At 68.8% G+C, this 15,470-nt stretch overlaps 2 protein-coding genes across 2 annotated transcripts in view; both read right to left on the reverse strand.

Moving 5' to 3' along the window:
- Positions 1-207: 207 nt before the first annotated feature.
- Positions 208-8,641, reverse strand: IHH (Indian hedgehog signaling molecule). The gene is made up of 3 exons (XM_035556120.1): positions 8,339-8,641; positions 3,848-4,109; positions 208-869 (listed from the first exon to the last, which is right to left on the reverse strand). The coding sequence occupies exons 1-3, from the start codon at positions 8,639-8,641 to the stop codon at positions 208-210; spliced, it is 1,227 nt and encodes a 408-aa protein (XP_035412013.1).
- Positions 8,642-13,657: 5,016 nt separating this feature from the next.
- The window catches only part of NHEJ1 (non-homologous end joining factor 1), a 33,757-nt gene continuing 31,944 nt past the window's right edge, over positions 13,658-15,470 (reverse strand). The window contains exons 6-8 of the mRNA XM_035556105.2: positions 14,780-14,897; positions 14,438-14,541; positions 13,658-14,092 (exon numbers count right to left, since the gene is read on the reverse strand). Of these exons, the coding sequence (XP_035411998.1) occupies positions 14,012-14,092; positions 14,438-14,541; positions 14,780-14,897 (303 nt within the window). The 3' untranslated portion in view covers positions 13,658-14,011. The remainder of the gene's footprint in view (positions 14,093-14,437; positions 14,542-14,779; positions 14,898-15,470) is intronic.

A 15,470-nucleotide genomic window follows, 5' to 3' on the forward strand; every position in this document is an offset into this window, starting at 1 on the left:
GCACACGCACGTCACACGCACACACACACATAGCAGCATGTGGATCCCGCCGGGGGCGCCCCCCACCAGCAAGGGGGCGAGGAGGGGGGGCGCGGAGGAGGCGTGCGGGGGAGCCCCCCTCTGCCCCCCTCCGCCGGGGGCACGTCCCCGTGCCGCCCCCCCCGCCCCGAGAGCCGCCCCGCGGCCACCTCCTCCGCCAGCGCACCCTCAGCTCTCCACCCGGGGCACCCCCAGCGGGTGGAAGCTGTCGGGGGGCAGCAGCAGCCTGCCCAGGCGGTAGAGCAGCCCCGAGTACCAGTGCACGCCGTCCCCCTGCACCCCCGGCCACCCCACCAGGCCGTGGTAGAGCCGGAGCGGCCAGAAAGCCAGCTGGGCCAGCTGGTGCTCCTGCACCAGGGCGAAGCACGAGGCCACCACGTCGTCCACCACCAGCGTCCCGTGGCTCGTCAGCGGGGCGTAAGCCCCCACGTCCGTCCGGCCACGCACCCCCACCACCTCGGCGGGCTGCAAGCCCCCCGAGCCCGACGCCACCAGCACGAAGTGTCCGGGGCGCACGCGGCTGGCAAAGGTGGGGCGGAAGCGGGCGGCGGGCGCCGAGGCGTTCTCGGCCACGAAGAGCAGGTGGGTGGGCGTCAGGGCCAGGCGCCGGGGGGGCTCCCGCGTCTCGATGACGTGGAAGGCGGTGAGGGCGCGGGGTTCCTTGTCCAGGAAGGCCAGGAAGTCACTGTAGGTGGGACGGCCAGCCCCGTCCATCGCCAGCACCCGCTGGCCCGGCCGCAGCGCCCACAGCGGCGTCCGGGCGCCGTTCTCCAGCGTCGCCAGCGCCCGGCCGGGGAAGCAGCCGCCCGTCTTCGCAGCAGCCGAGTGCTCTGCGCAGGGAGAGAGAGGAGAGGAGGGTTACCCGTCTGCGAGACCCCCAGCATCTCCCCCGTGACATGCAGAGACCCCGTGCTGCCCGGCTTTGCCCTCTGCGCGGGCATCGCCACCCTGCGTGGCTCCCCTGCGCACAATCCTGGGGTCCCCCCCCCCCGTGCCATTTGGGGGGGTTGCTGTGTGTGCCAGCACCCGCTTCTCACTGTGGTGCCAGGGCACTGTGACCACTCTGCAAAGCAGGGTCCCCAAACCTGCCTGGCCCAGGGAGCAGCCAGTGCAAAGTGCAGCCCCGGTGCAAAGCGCAGGGTGAACACCCCTTGGGCGCGGGGGCACCCGCAGTTTGAAGAGCGGGTGCAGAGCCCCGTGCTGGTGGCAGGCAGAGCAGCAGGGTGCGTGGCCGCTCCCTGGGTGCCAGGGCGCTCCCTGCCTGCCCGTGCCCCGCAGTGCAGCACCCACGGCACCACCAGGGAGAATACAACAGGGAACGGCGGCAGGGTGCAGCGCCCAGCACCGCAGCTCGCCCCCACCCCTTGCTGCAGCCTCCTCCTCCCCCTGCCTGCCCGCTCGCCCCGCGCTCCCTGCACCAAAGCCCTCTCTCAGCAGCAGGGACGTGTCAAAACCCCCGGCCAGCATCAGGGAAAAGCCACCAGGCTGCTGGGCAGGGCTGCGCCAGCAGCAATCACAAGGTAAAGCACCCGAACACCTGGGGACACGTCCCCTGGGGCGGTGGCACGGGGGGACTGCCCCTCTCCAGGTGAAACAAGTCACCGGGTGTCCCCAGCGCCCAGGGTACATCCAGCCAGGTGCTGGCACTGGCAGGGGATCCCCGGCTTCCCAAGGAGCGATGCTCAGCCCCCCAGCAGCCCCGGCTCCCCCAAGGCACAGCCAGCCCTGTCCTAGGGTCTGTTTGATGCCCTCCCACTGCCTGCCAGGGACATCTCGCTTAGGCTCCAGCTCCTGGCCCTGCACGGTCCCAGCCTCGAGCTCCCAGCCCCTGGGGCCCTCTCCCAGGTCCCCACCTAACCCCTCAGCCTCCCCCCAGGTCGCACGGCCCCCCCATCCCTCCCCAGCCTCGGGCAGAGCCAGATCCCAGCCCCCAGGCCCATGAAGAGAGGCATCCATCTCTGGGACAGAATCCTTTTATTGCTCAGACGAGGTGCAGCGTCCGCCCCGTGCCTGCTCCCCAGCAAGGGACAGGTCCCAAATCCTGCACCCCACGTCCCCAGGCAGGCGTCAGAGCCACGGGGGGGGGGGGGGCTGGCAGGAGGGCAAGGGGGGCACCTGGCAGAAGCAGGGGCACAGGCACCGGGCACGGAGGGATGTGCGGGTGCAGGGGGGACCCGACGAGACGCAATACATACAACAGGCCACGCGGCCATCCGTACAAAAATAAAAGCCATTTACTAAGAGGCAGGGGCAGCCCGGCTGCCCTCTGTACACAGCTCTGGAGAGGGCCAGGATGGGCACCCCACAGGCTCCACCACACACCCCACGGCTTTGGGGATAAATCTGGGGGACCCGGAGCCCCGGGGAGCCGCTGTGAGCCACGAGGCTCTGGCCAGCCTCCAGAAGCCCTCCAGGGTCTCAGGGCCCTGCTCGGCTGCCTGGGCCGTGGCGTTTGTCTTCGGTCAGTCCAGGGGAGCATCCTGGCCTTCAAGAGCCTTGGTCCTTCTCCGGGGGCACAGCCCCACTCCTCCGGCCAGCCCCAAGGCACTGGGGTCACGGTCCTCGCTTCGGAGCCCGGCCCCGTTTCTCCGGCCAGCCCCGCCGGGCACCGGGAGCCCTGGTCCTTGGCCCACGCTTTGTCCCTCTTCTCCGGGGGTGCGTCGCTCCCTCTCTGCGCCGCGGTCGCCCCACGTCCATCGCGGGCCGGAGATGCGCCCGTCCTGGCATCGGCACGGGGGAGCGGGTCAGCGCGGGGGGCCAGCCTGGCGTCTGGGGGTGTCGGGCCGCTGGCTGCGGGCTAGGGCAGCAGGACAGGCAGAGTGCGGTGGGAGCCGAGCGCGGGGACCCCCCGCAGCGCCCGGGCGAAGCGCGGGGACGAGGGGCACCGAGCGGCACCGCTGCGGCAGCCCCCGGCCACCGCGGCTCCTCGGGCGTGGGTGTGCGCGCGGCCGGGGGGGGGGGGGGGGGGGGGGGGGGGGGCGGCCACCGTGACCGTGGGCAGGCCGGGCTTGTGTGGCACCGCCGAGGCTCTTTCCACGCGTGGGCACGGCCCTTTTGCCCCAAGGCCCCAAGGCGTGGGGTTGGCCGCGCGTCCCCGCCGTGCGTGTGCCGCTGCTGCCCTCTGCCGCACGCCCGCAGCGCCGCCGGCACCGGGCTTGCAGCCGGGAAGGGACCCGGGGGGGCTCTGGGGGCCTCGGGCACAGCTTCCCCATCATCACCACCCCCCCTCAGCCGGGGGGGGGGGGCCCTTGCACCCCATCAAATCACACCTCGGAAACCCCTTTCAGCACCGTACGGGAGAAGCGAGCGACAGCAGCGACCGCAGCACCCGGCCCCGGCCGGCTTCCCGCAGCTCCCGCTGCCCCCAGCACCCCCCCGGCCCTGCTCCCCGGCACGGAGCTGACCCCAGAGCACCCTGCCCTGTCCCTGCCTCGGTGTCCCTGTCCCTGCCTGGGTGTCCCTGTCCCTGCTGCGCGATGCCCTGGTGGCCGCAGGAGACCCCGGATGGGGGCTAAGGGACTGCAAGGGCAGGGGGGACAGGAAAAGGGGGCGCGGGGTGGGAAAAGGAGGCGGGTGGAGATGGGGGGGGGTCAGCAGACAGCTCTGATGGCGAATTTGCCCCACGGCGCTGCTCCCACAGGGGTGTGACTCGCTCCCTGCCCCGCTGCCTGCCCCAGATAGGGAAATCGGGCTGCGGGAGCCAGCACCCCCCCAGGAGCCCCCCCCTCAGCCAGCAGCCAGGCTCCCACGGCACGTTGCAACAGGGGGGCCGTCCCCCAGCCCCGCTCACCGTCCCCCCCAGCCTTACCTGACTTGACGGAGCAGTGGATGTGCGCCTTGGACTCGTAGTAGACCCAGTCGAAGCCGGCCTCCACGGCCAGGCGAGCCAGCATGCCGTACTTGTTGCGGTCCCTGTCCGAGGTGGTGATGTCCACGGCTCGGCCCTCGTAATGCAGCGACTCCTCCGAGTGGTGGCCGTCCTCGTCCCAGCCCTCCGTCACCCGCAGCTTCACCCCCGGCCACTGGTTCATGACGGAGATGGCCAGGGAGTTCAGGCGGTCCTTGCAGCGCTGTGGGGCAGAGGGGCAGAGTCAGGAAAAGCTTTTGGGATGGGGGATTTGCCCTCCTGGTTCGCAGGTTGCGCCCCACCATGCTTCCGCGAAGCCAAGGGACAGAGAAAAGCAGCTGACAAGGAAACCCCGGGGGACAACAGCGGGTCCCAAAGCCCCAGGGCTGCCACAGAGGTCACACAAGCGAGCTGAGTCCTGCCTCGTCCTGCCCTGCCAGGGTTTCTCACCCCAAAGCACAACCCAAGGATGCCAGCCCTGGATGCCTGGGCGCCCCGGCCACTTCCCCCAGAACAACAGCTCCATCCACAGCTGCAGCTCCAGACCTGCTCCGGCCTTGCATCAGCCCCTTGTGCACCTGACTCGCAAGTACAGCCCGCACTGCTGGCCCCTTCCCTGGCTGCAAAGGGGGTGGAGGACAGAAAAGGTGGAAAGAAAGTGATAGCCATGGCGTTGGGGAGCTCCTGGACAGCACTGGGTGAGCAAGGCTGGGACTGCCCGGCCAGGAAGAGCTGACGGGGGGAACGGGAGAGCTCTGTGAAACCAGAGAGGGGGACGGGGCCGTTAAGGTCCCATACGGGGCAAGTGCAGGGAAACATTAAACGAAAGAACCGGGCAGCAGGCTAAAAGCAGACACCGCGGGGGATGTTTGCGTGCTGTCACTGCTGAGCTGGAACTCCGTGCCGCAGGACGTCACGGTGGCAGCGACACAAGCGGGTCATGAGACGCTGTCCCAGAGAGCATGAACCAAGGCTATAAAACCTGGTGCTGGGTCCAACCCCTGGCTCAGAAAGGCCCTAGCACCGCTCCTGCGGGGAGCTGCCCCCAACACGTGGGCCCTCACCCTGTCCCCCATCACCAGCTGCTGCCCCGGGGGAGGTGGGTGCTGCTGCTCCTGGGGAACCCCGCTTGCTCTTGGCATGGTCCAGGCCCCAGGAAGGGCAGTGCCAGGCAGGTCTTTGCCCCACATGGGGCGGAGGAGCGCCTCTGCCCTCGTCTCATGGCTCCCTGGGTGTGGGGAGATAAGCCGGGAAGGTGTTGGACAAACAGTGCCCAGGAGAGGGGAGGAGGAGGGAGGGGAGCGACTTTTGTCCTCACCAAACACCACCGTGGTGCCACTCTGCGCATGGCACAAGGAGCTCCCAAGGCTCCTGCTGGCAGAGAGGGGGCTTGGGGCTGGGGGCTCCGCTGCGGAGGCAGGCAGCGAGCCCCCAGCACCCCGCTGCATCCCCTGCACGGTCTCCGCTCCAGGTGTCCCCTCGCCACCCAGCTCCGGTTCCCCCTTGCGCCCTCACCGCCGACCCCCCCTTCCTCCGGGTGCTCCCTGCGGGGCAAAGCCCCCGCACGCCCCCCGAGACCCTCCAACCTCTGTCCCCTGGTGGGGCACACCGCCTGCCACCAGCCCCTGGGGACAGGCCAGCCTGTCCTAGCGGGAGCCAGCTGTGCCACCCTTGTCCCCAGAAGTGCCACCTCCAGCGGGACCCCTGCTCCCCGGGCTGTCAGGGTCCCCGCAGCACCCAGCACCGGCCGTGCCTGTGCCTTTGGCGGCCAGCAGGTGTCAGGGCACGGGCAGGGACCGGCAGCGAGCAGGTACGGAGGGCAGGGACCGGGCGGGGATGAGCAGTGACAAGCAGCGGTGGGCGAGGGCGGGCAGGTGGCGATGCGCGGGGAGCGGGCAGCGATGGGGAGCGGCGCAAGAAGCCTCCGGTCTCCCCTCCGGCCTCATCCAGGAGGCTGCGGTCCCCAGCGCGCAGCCTAGGGGGGCTAAAACATCCCTGGGGACCAGGGAAGGGCCGGGATGTCCAAGCTGAAAACCCGAGAGACAGGCAGACAGCGGGGTTTGGGGGGAAGGTGCGTGGTGGCAGCGTGTGAGGGAGGGCACAGCCCGTCCCTGTCGTGTCACGGGTGGCCGGACACCTCCATGCCACATGTAAAGGCTCTGCACTGTCCCACGGCAGGGGGTGTCACCCTCTTGGGAAGGCAGCAGGTCTGGAGGAAGGGCACAGCGCCAAGAGGACACGGCCACCGGGGACCCTGGGACACTCAGGTGGGACCACAGCCTCACACAGGGGCTGTGGGTGGGATGCGATTGCTCGCAGCCGCGACCCCATGCCCAAAGCGTGGCCAGGAGAAGAAGAAGGATCGCGCTACATCTGTCCCCAGGTGGAGTTTCTCCCAGAGGGAGCCAAGATCCTCTCCTGAGGTCCCCAAGAGCGATTTGTCACCGCCGTGAGGACGGTCGCCACACCGGTGTCTGCAAGGGGTGATGGCTGGGGTAGGGACACCGTGGGGGCAGGGGGCCTGGGACATTCCTGGGCCAGGCTGCCGCGGAGAGGTGAGGCAGGCTCTGCCTCCAGCCTTATCTCAGCACCTCCGAGTGGGACCAGCGAGAGCAAACACACTGGAATTCTTGAGGAAGATGAAACGATAAAGGGAAGGCGGGCAGAGAGCAGCACTACCCACCCCCCCAAGCAGGCGGCATCGTCAGGCTGCCTGGGACACCCAGACCCTTGGACTTGGGGAAAGAAAACAGGTTTGAAGTGAGTCAACAGCAGTAAAAGCCAAGGCACTGGGGGAAGGGACAAGGAGCTGGGTCAATGGCCTTTCCCAGCCCATAGCTACGCGGGGCACGGTGCCAAAGCTCCCATGCCTGGGGGCATCTCCCACAGCCAGGGGCCAAGGGATGAGCCCGGAGGGCTGTGGGATGAAAGCGAGCTGCCAGAAGTCGTGCCAGGCAGCGGGGACAGTCCTCTGCCCGGCTGCCCCAGGCACCACGGTGCCCGTCAGTGCACGGACGTGCAGTGGCAGGGACCGTGCAGGGCTGAGAGCCCTCACTTGGGCAACGCACGTAACCTTCGAGAAGACCCAGGGAGTTCCAGGTGCCCTGCCAGCAAGGCAGCAGGGAGGAGGGGGCTGGCAGGTGGGACACGGAGCCCGGGACATGGTCCTGGGGGGGTGGGGGGCAGGGGCACTGCCTGGGGCAGGACAGGCGGTGGGAGCAGTCTCATAGGCAAACACAGTCAGAGGTGCTCTCCTGCCTCTAATCCAAGCCATGCGATGTCACTCGTTCAGCATAGCTCACTCTTCCTCAGCATCCCAGGAGCTGTTCTGCATCAGGAGATGCAGGCTCCAGTGACCAGCAGTCACGACTTGTGCAGCTCACGGGGGGCTGGATTCAGCCCCTCTGCTGCAGCCCCCCGTCTGAAAACCGCCCCGTGCCACAGCGTCTGCCCTCAGGGACCTGCCCCTTGGGGCACATGAGGTTACAGAGCTGCCAAGCCGGCACCCAAGCCACTTCTCTCCTTGTTACCAACACCTCGGGCAGAGTCCACGGCCAGAGCCCTGCTTGGCTCCTGCCACCAGGAGCTCACCCACCCGCCTGCCAGCCCCCGACCAGGGGGTGCAGTGGGCAGCGGGCAGCCCCGGCTCCCCCCCCGCCTCCCCCAGGAGCTCGCTCGGGCTGTAACCCGGTGCTGAAGCTGGTGGCCGGGTTTCTTAGCAAGGCCGTGCGGCTCCTTATCTGCATTCCTGAAACCCTCAGGCATTCTCCCGGCAATATTAAAACACAGAGTAACCTTCGTCCAGCATCACCCCCGCCACCCGCTGCCGTCCTCTGTCCCCCGTGCCCCTCCTTCCCCTGGCCCAGGACACTTGCAGGCTGTCTTCAGCAGGGCGTTTGCACCGACAGCTTCTCCCCTTCCCCAGACACCGCCAGCCGGGGGCTGCCCCCTGCCAGGCTCCCCCCACCATCCCACCCGGGGGGCACGGGAGAAGCGGGGGCACCACCGCGCAGGGGCTCGGCAGCGGCGTGGGACGAGGCCAGCAAGGTGCTCCTGGAGCTCCTCCGCGTGCCCCCTTCCTCCTGCGGGCTCGGCTCTGCCCTCCGCCACGCGGAGCAGAAGGGCGAGGGCAGGCAGGGCGCAGCGGGGCAGGGTTGCTGCCCCACCGGGGAGCGCCGCGTCCCGGCGCCGCCGGCCGGAGGCACGGCGCGGCAGCGTGCCGCGACCGCGGGGACGGCGGGACGCGGGCTGGGGCCAGCCGGGCAGGGCGCCGCCACCTCGGGGGACGGACGGGGTGCCCGGCGAGCCGAGGCGGGGCGCTGCTCCCGAGCTCCCCGTCCCGGCCGTGCCGCACCGGGGCACCCGGCCGGGCACCGGCGGCGGCGGAGCGGGGCCGCAGGTGCCCGGCGCAGGGGAGGGGGGGGGGAGAAGGGAGCGGCGGCGGGGCCGTACCTGGGTCATGAGCCGGTCGGCGCCGGTGTTCTCCTCGTCCTTGAAGATGATGTCGGGGTTGTAGTTGGGCGTGAGCTCCTTGAAGCGCTCCGAGTTGCGCGCGATCTTGCCCTCGTAGCGGCCGCTGGCCCCCAGCGTCTTCTCGGGCACGTTGGGGCTGAACTGCTTGTAGGCGAGGGGGATCAGCTTGCGGGGCGGCCGGCGGCGGCTGCCCACCACCCTGCCCGGCCCGCAGCCGCGCACGGCCGGCGCCAGCAGCAGCGCGCACCCGCTCAGCAGCAGCAGCAGCCGCGCCGGCTTCATGGCGCGCCCGGCGGCCCCGGGGCGGCCCGGGGGACCGGCGGCTCCGGGGGCTCCGGGGGCCCCGTTAGGCTCGCCCGCCGCTCCCTCCGCCAGCCCCGGGGCTCCCCATGCGGGGCGCAGCCGGCGGGCAGGTGCCGGTGCCGGTGCCGGCGGCGGGGCCGGTGGCGGCGGCGGTGGCGGTGCCTTGCGGTGGCGAGGAGCGGGTGCCCGGCGCGGGTGCGCTCCGGCTGCCCGGTGTCGGTGTCGGCCCGCTCTGAGCTGCCGTGCCCCGGCGGCGGCAATAAATAGCGAAGGGCCGTTTGTTTTGGCAGGAGAGCGGCCGCTTGCGGGGCGCGGGGCTCGGCGCTGCCCGGAGCCCCCCGCGGTTTGCGCCCTGGCGGTCAGCGCGGCGGGGCCGGAGCAGGAGAGCGGAGCCGCCGCTGCCTCCGCTCCCCGGGCAGGAGTGAGAGGGGAAATTGAAGAGATCCGGGACCGGGAACCGCCAGGACCGCACCCTGCCCGTGTCCCAGCCTCCCTGCGCCCTCCCTCCCTCTCCTCCTCCCCGCGGAACCTGCCCCGGGCCGCCCGCAGCCTCCTCCCCCCGGCCGAGCCCCGGGGCCCGCAGCCCACCCCGCCGGGCCGCCCGCCGCCACCTGCCCCCCGGGGCCGCCCCGGGACGCTCCCGGACCGCCAAGCCCCCCCCCCCCCCCCTCCTCGCACCCCCTTTTTTTCCCCGGCCGCCCCCCCGGGGGCTCCCCCGGCGCGGCTTGGGCACGGGGTGGCACCCCCGGGGCTCCGGCCCCCGCCGCGCCGCCTGCTCGCCAGGGGCCCGGGCCTGCGGGCGGGGATCAAACAGAGCAGGGAGGCAGCTGGTTGAAATTTAACCACAATATTCTCGCTCCCCATTGTTTCCAGGGAGGCCCGATATTTCCACAACAGGATTATGGCATCTGATTAACTCGCTGAGACAACAATGAGGGGCTGGGATGGGCTTCCCCTTCTAGCTGCCAAAAGGGGAAAGTAAATACAACACCCTGATTTCAGGAGCGAGGCTTCGCGGGGCCCCCCCCCCCCCCGGTTCTCCCCCAGCTGTGCGCTGGGGAGGGGTCCGGCAGGGCTCTGCGCGCACCCCGCTGGTTCCCCGGGACCTCCCCAGGTGAGGCGGTGACCTCGGGACACCCCTGCACACGCAGCCCTCGGGGGGATGCCCCCTCACCACGGTGCCCTTTGGTGGGCACGGGGCACGGGGAGCTCCATGGGGTACCCGGGAAGGCCAGGCTGGAGCGGCCCGGCCAGCAGCCCGGCTCTGCCCGCAGGTCTGCGCTGGCCTCATCGGCACCGAGAGATCCGGGTAAGAGGGATGCAGCCGGCAGCACCCATGTGCTTGGGATGCTGCTGCCCAACAGCCCCAAAGGACCATTTCCCTTGTGGGAGCAAAGCTGGCCGGAGGTTTCTCCATCTGGGTTTTGTACTCGGTAGCCACGCAGCCCAAAGCTGTGCCCAGAGCTCTGCGAAGCCCTGCCACTGCGTGGGACGGCGTGGCTGTCCTGCTGCTGCACCCGCACGTGACGGAGCGAGAGGGGCTGGCCAGCAGCCCCCAGCCACAACACTTGCACATCTCAGCCGACTCTTCCAGCAGAGCATCCTAAGGCAGCCAACAGGCAGAGCAGAGACCTGTCCCAGCACCACTCCCCAGCCCCGCCTCTGCCTTCCCTTGGGCTGCAGCAAGGGCACAGCCCTCGGTGCATCGCAGGCACGGGAGAAGCAGAGCCTGGCTTAAGTCCGCAAGGTCCCCTGGGCTGCTTTGCACTCCCACGAGGAGCGAGCCCAGCTCCCCGCCGTGCTCATCGCTGCCACGAGGAGCGGGGAACAGGAGTGTTTGGGGCAGCGCTGAGGGTGCAGCACATCACCAGGGAGAAGTGTCCTACGGCTCCCAGCCACCCGAACCCAGACCCGAAGGAGCGCTGCAGCCTGCAACACACAGCGTGCATGTCACACGTGCCTGTCCCCCCCGCTGCAGCCCCAGGGTGACAGCAGCCTGGCTCTGCCCTCGCTGGTACCCTCTCCCCACAGGGACGCAGGGCTGTTTCTTCCAGACCTGACACAGCCGGAGTCAGACGGGGAGCTGACTTGGGTTGCAACCACGGCTCCTGCCCATGCAGGGGCCCCAGCATCCCGCACCAGCTCTGGCCGTGGTGAGCAGTGACAGCCTGGCTGCAGAGCCCGCTGTGTCCCCGCGCAGCAGGGACTGCAGGGCTCCTGCGTGGGGACACCCGAAATCACTCCTGCCCATTGACACCTGCCGCTGATGAAGGGCAGCCCCCCCCGGTCCTGCCCCAGCCCTTGGGTGGGTCACAGAGGTGGCACTGTGCTGGGGACACCGCAAGCTCTCTGCAACACCTTCCAGAGGAGCCAAAGCGAGCTGTGAGCTCAGCACCGCCCACAGCACCATATTCCCGATGCCAGCCCGCGTCCCTGCTGGGCAAAGCCTGCTGGCACATGGGGCCAAGCGGGACGGGACCCCCGGGCATGGTGAGGGGGGGACCTTGCACGGGGCTGCTGGCTGATCGGGGTCTGTCTAACCAGGGCTGTCAGTAAGAAGGAGCACTGGCAGCCGCAGCACTGGGGCACGGGGAGGAATCACCTTCCAGCAGAGGTGGGAGGGCTGCGGGCTCCATCCCCGTATCCCACAGCACCTCCGGCATCACCCAGCCACTCTCAGGCACCACCGGGACGCACGGTCCCCACGCGCTGCTCCCGGCTGCGTCCTCACCTTGCCCAAGCCCCTCTCTCCCTGACCCACAAAGGCCCCCATCCCCAAATCCCTCTCCCCCCGACCCACAAAGCCCCATCCCCGCATCCCTCAGGCCCCGGGGCTGCCCCAAGGCCCCGCAGGGCTGCCCGGAGCCGGGCGCTGCGCAGGGCAGGCGCGGAGCCGGGCGCTGCAGTCAGTCTAGGTGGTGCTATTTCTCTATTTTTGCACCGGACGGGTTTGGGATTTTCCTCTCCCTATTCGCTGCCTTGGTCGTCTTCTTCTCCTCTCTCTCTCCCTCTTTTTTTTTTTTTTCTTTTCCTTTTCTAAAAATACTTGACAGCGATTGAAAGGTCCCTTTAATCGAGGCCACAGAGCCCTTATTAAGGGCACGGGTCGGGGTGCTGGGCCGTGCCCGGCATAACGGCTTCATTAAACCCTGCGAAAACTAATATTTATGGAATCAAATTTATGGAGGCCGAGGCCGAACTTGTGGCCTTTAATGTCTGTCGGGAGCTCAAATCCAGCCGGCTCCAGGGAGGAGGGGGTGGGGACAGGGCAGGAGACCCCAGCGGGATGGGGATGGGACAATGAGCGGTGACACTCCCCGGAGCCGGCGGCAACCTGGGCCAGGCAGGCACCGGCGGGCTCCACGCCGGAGCCACAGGGGCTGGGGTCCCTGCCCTGCCCTGGCTGGGGGCTGGGGGGCATCAGCAGAGCCCTTTTTCCCCGCTGACAGCTCCGATCTCCTGCTTTTGCCCACCCTCATCCCCGCTCCTGCAGCCCATCCCTCCCGTTCCCCGGGGGGAGCGGGGCAGGATCTGTCCCTGCAGCGGGTCCTTGCCCCAAGCCCCAGACCAAGGGTTGTCCCAAGGGGGGGCAGCTCCTGGGTGCTGTTTTGCCCGTGTAAGATGCTGGCAGATAGCAGAAGGCAGGACACAAGGCAGCTACGGCTGTCGGCACAAGCTCCCCATCCCGCGGCTTCCCCTTCCCACCACCCACCCTGCCCCGCACGCTGCTCCCTCGGAGAGGAAATATAAAAACCTCTCGCCCTGGGACTGGCCGGCTGCGGCCCTGCAAAGGCCCTTTCATTCCCCTTCCACAGACACGGGGGCTGCTCCGGATGTTTTTGTTTCCCCCTCGCCGTCCGTGAGAGCAGGCAGCGAGGCTGTGGCCAGCCTAGCCCCGGGGAGCCGGGGGCAGGCAGGGGCAGGGGTCCCTGCGGTGCGCGGTGCTGCCCAGCCCTGCTGGCTATTTTGGGACCTGGTTGGGCACAGGAGTGGCATGCCAGCTCCAAAGGAAGCAGGTGGACACAAGGGCTGGAAGAGGATAGGAAAGATTAGAGGGTGGGTGGGTTGGTGGGTGGTTGGATGGATGGATGGATGGATGGATGGATGGATGGATGGGTGGATGGGTGGATGGATGGATGGATGGATGGATGGGCGGATGGATGGATGGATGGATGGATGGATGGATGGGTGGATGGATAGATGGGTGGATGGGTGGATGGATGGGTGGATGGATGGGCGGATGGATGGATGGATGGATGGATGGATGGGTGGATGGGTGGATGGATGGATGGGCGGATGGATGGATGGATGGGTGGATGGATGGATGGGTGGATGGGTGGATGGGTGGTTGGGTGGATGGATGGATGGATGGATGGATGGATGGATGGGTGGATGGGTGGATGGATGGATGGGCGGATGGATGGATGGATGGGTGGATGGATGGATGGGTGGATGGGTGGATGGGTGGATGGATGGATGGGTGGATGGGTGGGGTATGGAGGGGCAGAGGTGGTGCTTTGCGTCCAGAGAGCATCTGTAACCTGCTCCAGGGCTGCTCCCGGGCCTGGAAGCTTTCAGTGCTTGGTTGTCCCCTGCCCCTTGGAGGCCGGAGCATGGATTAACCCCACGCGCCTGCCCACTGACCCTGGGGGAGCTGCTGGAAGGGCTGCGCCTGGCTCCTGGCACACGGTGTGTCCCCTGCTTGGGACAAAGGGAAAGTGGGCTCCTGCCCCATGCTTTGCCCTCAGGACTCAGCAATCTCCTTCACGAGCACCCACCCCATACCCTGCTGGTCAGGGTGAGGCTCAGCAGGGGCTGGGAGCTGCCGTTCTGCCCCACAGCCCTGAGTTCCTGTCTGCTCCTGACCATCCAGAGCCACCGCAAGCCCCCGGGACGACGGGACCAGCCTGAGGGACCCAGCTGCACGGGGGGGCCGCACGCCTGTCTGGGCACTGCTGGCTGAGGGAGGACAGAGCAGGAGGAGGGGACACGTCACCCGGACACAGCCCTTTAACGCGAACCAGCACGGGAGCAGGGTGCGTTGTCTCCTAGCCCAAACCCGTGCCCTGCTGGAGCCCCGCAGCATCCCTGCTGGCATCCACACGGCAGCAGCCCTCCCGCTCCCCTCATGTCCAATGTGGGCAGCCTGGGAGCTGCACCCCGGGAGAGGCACCGAAAAGTGTCCCGAGACATCAGCGAGGGGACGAGGTGCCCACGTCCCCATCTGGAGGCAGCTCGGGAGCAAGGAACGGCCCAGGCAGCGTCCCTGGGGAGGTGCGGACGAGGCGGAGGATGCGCCGTGCTCTGCTCTGCCTCTCTCAGATGTTCTCGCGTGGTGGCAGCGACCTTTCAGCCGAAGAGCCCCTTCGCTTTCTTCGGCTTGGCCTTGGCCACGGGCAGCTGGGGCTTCTGCACCGGGGAGGAGGTCAGCTGGGAGCAGAGGGGAGGCAGCGTCAGTGCCCCGCAGGGGTTCCCACGGGATGGGTGCACGTGTGCGAGCAGTGACACCCCCCCACCATGTGGTGGACGTGCACCATCACACACATGTGTGCAACAAGCCCACACGCTCCCCAACCAGGCTGCAGGGGGTAGGACGTGGTGGGAAGCGAGCTGAGCCCCCCAGCGTGTCCTGGACGGGCACGGGGCTGGGATGCACGGTGTGGGGGGCGAAGGCTGGCTGCTGGGGCCAGGAGGAGCACACAGCGTCTGGCTCCCTCTCCCTGCCAGCCTCGGAAGGCCCTGGCACGGCCAGGCTGCTCCTAGCGCTGTGCTCACCGTGGCTCCCTCGCTCGCAGACGCTGTTTCGTCCTCCGGGGACTGCGGTTGCGGGTCGGGGTGCCCTGAGGTTTCTGCAGCGGGTGCCGGGCCCTCGGCGTCCTCTGGTACCAGGAGCAAAGAGATGCAGTTTGGGGTTGAGATGAGGGAGCACGTGGCAGCGCCCAAACCCACACCGGCAACAAGGGGAGCTCGGCCCAAAGCAAAGGGGGACACGTGCGAGGGGCGGGCTGCCCCCACCCAGGTCCCCGCTCCCATTCTCCGGGGATGGGGGCTCGCCCAAAGGGTGCCCCACGCGCCCCCCCCCCCCCCCCCCCCACCTCACATCCAGGAGCTCCTCACCCGAGTGGTGCCGTTTCCGAGCCTGCTTGGCCTCCTGCAGCGTCACCGCCGTGTAGAGCTGCTGCAGGGCCGAGGCGAACGCCTGCCCGGCCCCCGCACCGCAGATCTGGGGCAGGCTCTGCGGGACAGAGCGGGGACACCGTCACCGTCCACCAGCGCCGGGGTTGGGAAACGACCCGCCAGGAGCCGGATCGTGCCGAGCACACACTCGTGCGCGCACACACACACACACACACACACACCTGCTCAGCCCACCGGCTGCTTTCCCGTTAGGAGGAGGACAGCACAGCCGCTGCCTGCAAGCCATTCATGAAACGCCGGCGGTAAGATCGCACGGGAAGGGCTGCGGCTTCCCCAGCAGGAGCAGCGCAGAGGATAAGCCGATAAGGAGCGCAAGCCTCGGGCACGGGCAGGACCCCCGGGCACGTGGTGGGGACGGGGAGCTCCTGCCTCACCACAGCCATCTCCTACACGTGCGGCACAAGCCGCCCCGGCGGCCCCAGCAGCTGCCCCAGCACAGGCAGGGGATGGTGATGGAGGTGTGGTGGGTGCCCGGTTTGCTCCCCGGCTGCCCGAGCAGCTCCTGGTGCTGTGCACACATTTTCTTGACGCACTCGCCACATCTCTTCTCAGCCTCCCGTCACCCTGGGGATGCTGCTGGTCCCAGGCAGGGGCACAGCAGGGGAAGCAG

This window comes from Cygnus atratus, chromosome 6 (assembly GCF_013377495.2).
Source record: "Cygnus atratus isolate AKBS03 ecotype Queensland, Australia chromosome 6, CAtr_DNAZoo_HiC_assembly, whole genome shotgun sequence".
NCBI classification, from domain to species: Eukaryota; Metazoa; Chordata; class Aves; order Anseriformes; family Anatidae; genus Cygnus; species Cygnus atratus.

Excerpts from the sequence above, each read along its gene's own strand:
- IHH (XM_035556120.1), bottom strand. The coding sequence starts at position 8,641 with ATGAAGCCGGCGCGGCTGCTGCTGCTGCTGAGCGGGTGCGCGCTGCTG. Across the intron at positions 4,110-8,338 it reads CCGACCGGCTCATGACCCAG|CGCTGCAAGGACCGCCTGAA; the intron begins GTACGGCCCCGC and ends TCTGCCCCACAG. Across the intron at positions 870-3,847 it reads CCACTGCTCCGTCAAGTCAG|AGCACTCGGCTGCTGCGAAG; the intron begins GTAAGGCTGGGG and ends CTCCCTGCGCAG.